The sequence below is a fragment of the Apodemus sylvaticus genome, chromosome 10 (genome assembly GCF_947179515.1).
Source record: "Apodemus sylvaticus chromosome 10, mApoSyl1.1, whole genome shotgun sequence".
In the NCBI taxonomy this organism is placed as follows: Eukaryota; Metazoa; Chordata; class Mammalia; order Rodentia; family Muridae; genus Apodemus; species Apodemus sylvaticus.
Window position 1 is genome coordinate 41,534,625 of NC_067481.1, and position 6,447 is coordinate 41,541,071.

Sequence of the window (6,447 nt, forward strand, 5' to 3'; positions counted from 1 at the left end):
TTGGTATCTGCTTTTGCACTTGGGGAAGTTCCCAAGGCCACTAGGCACCCAAACATACCTCGAATCACCCCCCTTCTCCCCCTGCCACCTACCCCCCCCCACGCTCACGCAGGAGAGGTGAGAAAAGGAGTTTTCCATGTGGCCATTGGGTATGAGTTCCTTCTCCCTGGGACTCCCACCTCTTCCCCATGATCTGGGAAAGCACCCTGGGCCTTCTGATAAAAGCTCAGTACAGGATGAGGCAGGAGAGAGTTCTTGGCTTCGCCAGACACTCGGCAATTGCTCCAGAGAGGCTTGAGGCAGAAACTTATCACCATGAAAACCATCTCTCTGGCACTGATGTGTCTGCTGCTGGCTGCTGTGTGGTTACAGGATGTGGACAGCAAGAGCAGTGAGTAATGGGGTCCTTGTGCTTGGACCCAGGGAGGGGAGATGTACAGGCAGGTGCTCTGGGCTGGGAACAGAGCTCACCTAGATCTCACTGGCTTCATCTCTGCTCCTGTCTGGAGATGAATGGAGGAATGGGATGGGGGCATTGGGAAGGGAGGAAGATCATGACCTGAGAGCACACATCTGCTCCTAGGTGGGGAGCTCAGACCTGAAACCCATTCCTCTGATTCTTTTGTTAATCCCAGAACTAGGTGGCTGCAGAGATAGACCTGAACCAGGGTCCTCTCGATGTGGTTCCAAGACTAGTCCTCTCCTGGGTGGGGCTTTTTTTTGAGCTAAAGTGGCTTCAGTGTGTGGAAGATAATTTTGATCTCACCCTACAGACAGCTGGATGGGACTATGGGGTTGTTTAAAACAAGCTGAAATTCCTGAAGTCCAGAGGAGGGAATAGGACTGATTTCCTCAGTGTGACAGATGACAGGCAGAGGCTGAAGGAAGGACCACAGGAGTGTAGCCAGAAAACTTTTATACCCCTCAAAGATGTTTTCTGCATGGATGAGATGGAATCCATGTTCTAGATTGTTTGGAGAATAGCAACGTGAGGTCAGTGGGCCTGCAGGCTTCTGTGAATAGAGAGACAGGAAGGATCCAGGGTTAGAACATGGGATGTTGAAGATGGGATGTGTGGGGAGGGGGAGTGTACAAACCAGCAGAGTGGGGGTTATTGGGGCCTGAATAAGGTGAGGACCAAGGATGGAGATGTGGAAGATTGTGTGGGCAAGTGGACCAGCCATCTTTTTGGAACACTCCCTTTCTCTCCTGAGCCTGTATGGAGTTCCTCACCCAGCCCCATGTCTGTGAACCATAGACTTCGATGTCCTACATGTGATGGGATAACAGGTCCCCTAGGACGTGAGGCCAGAGCCCTGAACTTAAGTGCTAGCACAGTACGCATTGCCATGTACACAAGTATAAGTACACAAGTACACAAGCTGGGAGATTGGGGCGGAAGGGGTTTGTATATGAACAGTTTCACTGTATGCACAGGGGTATGTGCCGAGCCATGGACTCAGGCAGGCTTGCAGTTACTGTCCCCACTGCCTGCTGGTTTATGGGGTGCTTAGATCTGGCCCCTCCCCCCAGCCTTATGATTGTTTTCTCCACTCCAGAAATGTGTGGCTGCTGAGACAGAGCTGCACTGTGGCCCTCTGTATGTGGTCTCTATGCCTGAGTCTATCCTAGGAAGGACTTGGTGGGTTTTGCTTTTTAATCCTGTGGGTGAGAGGCTGACGTATATAGTTGCTAATGAACGGTCTTTCTGTGCTTTTCTTCTAGTGCATGTGGTCTCCTCTAGCTGCTGCTTGAGTCCCTTGAAGAAAAAGCTTTCCCTGAAGTTTATCAAGTGTTATAGAGAGATCGGAGGCTCCACCTGTCCACACCCCAAAGCTGTGGAGTGAGTGAGCACCTTGAAGAACCACTAGCCAGAGCAGGGATAATATTGACGGGACTAAGAATAGTACACACTAGATGGCGCTGTTCCACAAGAATAGGGAGTCTAAACCCAAATCAGCAATCTATGGTGTAGAGCAACACTAGGGGGCGGGGCACGGGCAGGTGTGCTTACCAGGAGGAGGGTCATGATTACTTTATTCGAACTCCAAAGTGCCTTTCATTAGATCCTGAGTTATATAGACAGAAAGAAATGCTTAACAAAAACACAACAGACAAGACTGGGGCATTGGCTCAGTGGGTAGTGTTTGGCTGCTCAAGCAAGATGATCTGAGTTCATATTCTCAGCAGGATGGTGTGAGTTTGTAACCCCAGTGTAGATGAGGCAGAGGCAGGCATAGCCTGTGTGCTTGCCTGCTCCAACAAAGTTCTATGGGAGACATTGCCTCAAATTGTTTGAGGAAGATTTCATAACCACTGACCCCTGGCCACCACACATGTCTGTATACTGTGAATACCACACACACACACACACACACACACACACACACAAACTCACCACACAAACATTCCCACACACACCACACAAACACACCACACAAACACATACAAACATATACACACCACACAACACACATACATATCACACACACATACACATCACATACACACATACACCCCCCACACACCACACAAACACGTACACCCACCACATAAGCACACACCACACAAACACACCCATAATACTTCATAAATACACATATATACAGCACAAAACACTCCCCACACCCCCCACACAACACAAACACACACATACCACACAAACACCCTCACATACTATACAAACACACACATACCACACAACACACACACACACACACACACACACACACACAGAGGCAGATACACAGACATTCAAACCTGGAGCAAGGAGTTGTTCTAGGATGGGGAAGTTTCATCCTAGCTAGCTACACATCAGACTGTTGTTAGTCAGCTCCTGTGCTCTGGCACCACAGAGGGAATCCTCATCTCTAGGGGAGGTTTCAGGGGTCCCCACTAGTAAGCTTCCAATGTAACACAGGCAGGCATGCCAGCTTCAGATCTTATAAAATCCCTTTGTTTACACAGTCGGGAGTTCAGGGTCCTCTGGTCTCACAGAGGCAGGGATGAGTGTTGCAGATTCTAGCGAGTGACCAAGGTCCTTGTCTGTGTCCTCTGTTCACAGATTCAGACTGAAGAAAGGTAGAAAAAGCTGCGCATTAACCAATGTCACGTGGGTTCAAGATCTCCAGAATAAGCTAAATCTCTGCTAACTGGGGTGAAGATAAGCTACGTTCCCATCCCAGCACCAGAGACTGCAGCTTCATTCAGCCGTCGACCCCCCAACTGCCGCCATCCCTCTGCCTGCTGTTGCAGGCTCACAGATCTCAGTCATGTGATAAGCTATATTATGGTTCTTTATCTGTTTAAAATATGGAATCTTCAACTCCCGCTGCCTGTGTTTCTTGGACTCCATGAAGATTTCAGGATTCAGACTTGATTGGCCCTGGGGTGGGAACACAGGGGCTGGAAATTTGAACTGGTGCTGGGGAACCACTGCATAGGAGAAGTTTTGATCCAGGCTGTGCTATGGCCTTTCCTCCAGCTTTGGTAGCCGAAGGCGCCATAGCAGACTGACCAACTGTCCCAGAGCAGGGTTCTTCCTGCCTGCCCTGCCCAAAGGATGTGGGAGGGGCAGTGATGGCCTATGTGTTAGCTGGAAGGGAGCTTTGAGTTCATTTGTCCGTAAGATGTGGCCAACCTTGTTTTACATATCACGGTTGGAGAAGGACACAGAGAATGTCAGGGCAAAAGAGCCAGGCCAGGGGAAGGCATGGAAAGGCTTAGAGGTGCATAGCAGAGCCAGGGAAGGGCCTTTGGTCATAAGTGGGAGGCTCTGAAGGGAAAGGAGTAGCAGATGGCAGAAGCCTGGTATGAAGCAATGATCTTAAGCCAGAAAAGTAGGCATTAGAGGCACTGTTCTGGACACTCACAGGAGCCCAAGCCAGCCTCCTGGATAAACTCTCTGAACACCATTTCCCCTCCTACATGCTCCATGACCCTCCTGACTTTAGAGCGCCCCCTAATGGCTAAGAGTTATCCCTGAAGAAAATGCAATTTCTGCAAAATGCCAGGGCTCCTCCTATTGTGCCCATCCTCCTATTGACCCACTTCCAAACCTCACACTCATAATGTAGGCCAGTCCCTGGGTCACAGTGTCCTACCTTTCTTGTAGGAATGCAGTTCAACCCTGAAAGCTGGATACAAAGGGGCAGGGTCTGGGGTTTACTAGCTCAAGAACCAACTTTCTTTAGATTTTGCTTAAAAAAAAATCAAGGGGACTGGAGAGATGGTTTAGTGGTTAAGAGCACCAGATGCTCTTCCAGAGGACTAAGGTTCAATTCCCAGCATTCATGTGGCAGCTCACAACTGTCTGTAACTCCAGTTCTCTAGTTCCAGAGGATCCAACACCATCATACAGACATGCAGGCAAGACACCAAAGCACACTAAAGGAAGGAATAAATAAATAAATAAATAAATAAATAAATAAATAAATAAATAAAATAAATCAAATCAGTGGAGCTGAGGGTGCAATTTTATGGTTGAACATTTGTTCAGCAAGCACAAACCACCATATTGAAAGATAATATTGAAATACCATAGAGACACAATAAAAATAGATTATCAGTATTCAAAATGCAGCCCAAACCACTGAGTATTCAAATGCAGTATCACTGAAGGCAGGATATGTTTTGTATCAAAAACAGTCAAGTTATTCCAGAGTATAGATGGGAAGGCCAGGAGGAGAGCAAACTTCTACCTCTAAATGTCTTGCAGGCTCTAAGTATGAGCGGAAGAGGAAAGGTCCTGGAGGGTGAGGCTCTCGTCCAGGCGTGCCACAGTGTCTTGGGCTCTGCCTGAGATAGGCGCAGAGCTCAGTGCATAATGAGCATTGGATGCTACTGTTGGCGAGAGCTGCAGTTAGAACCCTCTGGAGGTCACCCCTGGAGCCTGTTCACCCCTCTACCTCTGCCTAGCTCGCCATCAGCAGTGGTGTGTGGAAAAGGGGACCTCTAGAGGCAGCTGTTGCTCTTCTGGGTGACTCAGCAGACATTTACCTGGTAGCTGATATATGATTGCTAGGATGTGAAGAGACTGCAGCCACTAGAGGGCAGGGCACGTGTGGGACATTGCCAGGCCTCTCTTGGGCACTTTTGTACTACAAGAATGTGGAGGCTTTGATATTATCTCCCAAGCCTCAGGCTCCAGGCCATCTGGCATCTATATTTTGAGGCAAATCTTACATAGGGGCAGTGTTCAGGGCTCTCTAGAGTCACAGAACTTATGGAATGTCTCTACATATTAAGGGAATGTATTGTGATGACTTCCAGTCTGCAGTCCAACTAACCAAACAATGGGCATGTGTGAGTGGGAAGTCCAAGAATCTAGTTGCTCAGTTCCATGAGGCTAGTAGTTTCAGCTGGTCTTCTGTATAAGCTGGAATCCTGATGAAGAAGTAGGCTCCAACAGACGTCCTGGTAACTAAATGAAAGCAGGCAAAGAGCAGCGAGTCTTCCTTCTTCCATTGTCCTTATATAGGCCTCCAGCCGAAGGTATGGCCCAGATTAAAGGTGTGCACCACCAAGCTTGGATTTGGAACTTGCTCTGTCACAGGGTTGGCCTTGCACTCACAGATCTGCCTGCCTCAGTCTCCCTGTGATTAAAGGTTTGTACTACCTTGCCTGGGCCTAAGCTTTTCATGGCCACTATACCTCAAGATCTAGATCAAAAGCTTGTGTCACCTCATGTCAAGATCCAAGTTAGAATCCCATGTCTTCCAGTTTCAAGATCTGGATGACAGGTGTGTCCTCCATTTCTGGATTGTAGTTCATTCCAGATGTAGTCAAGTTGGCAACGGGGAAGAGCAATCACAGTGAGTAAGGCTCTTCTACCCATGTGGTTTTGTACTCATGTGACTTTCTATCTGTGTGACAGTCTCCTGGGAAGAGGTGCTGTTGCCGAGCTGACAACTCTTCAGCTCTCTCAGAGATATCTTCCTGTTCACATAAAGCAGGAATTGTTCATGTTCAGGATGATCTGGCCACAGAACCAAGATTACCAAGAAAGAGCTTTAGGGGCACGAAGAACTTCTTGACATAGCTATCAGCAGTAGGTATGCACAGGGCAAGGCAAAGCAGTCCATACTCATCTGACAGATTCTGGAGTCTGGAACTCCTGCCTGAGGCCCCAGGTGTGGCGAGGTCCACTGATATGTGACTTGAGATCACAAACTTTTCTCTTGGCTTTGTGATGGGGACACATCTTTGGCGCCTGGCAGAGACCAGTGCATGGCCAGTAGACAAGGCCTGGTATGGCCCTAGATCTGCAGAGCATCACAGAAGTGGCTCTAGGTTTGCTACTGGCAACTTAGGTATTAATTAGTCTTACTATGGGCCTGCAGCTGGCCAAGAAAATTCCTTCTGTCTCAAACCCAGCTTCAGCTAATTGTGGAATGAGATGTTCAAGGCTCTGGAGACTCTCGTTATTCTAAGCGGCTTGGAAGTGGG

General features: G+C 48.4%; 1 protein-coding gene across 1 annotated transcript; it reads left to right on the forward strand.

Moving 5' to 3' along the window:
- Positions 1-308: 308 nt before the first annotated feature.
- Ccl1 (C-C motif chemokine ligand 1) lies at positions 309-3,277 on the forward strand. The gene is made up of 3 exons (XM_052197546.1): positions 309-391; positions 1,726-1,843; positions 3,065-3,277. The coding sequence occupies exons 1-3, from the start codon at positions 316-318 to the stop codon at positions 3,150-3,152; spliced, it is 282 nt and encodes a 93-aa protein (XP_052053506.1). The 5' UTR covers positions 309-315; the 3' UTR covers positions 3,153-3,277.
- Positions 3,278-6,447: the final 3,170 nt, after the last annotated feature.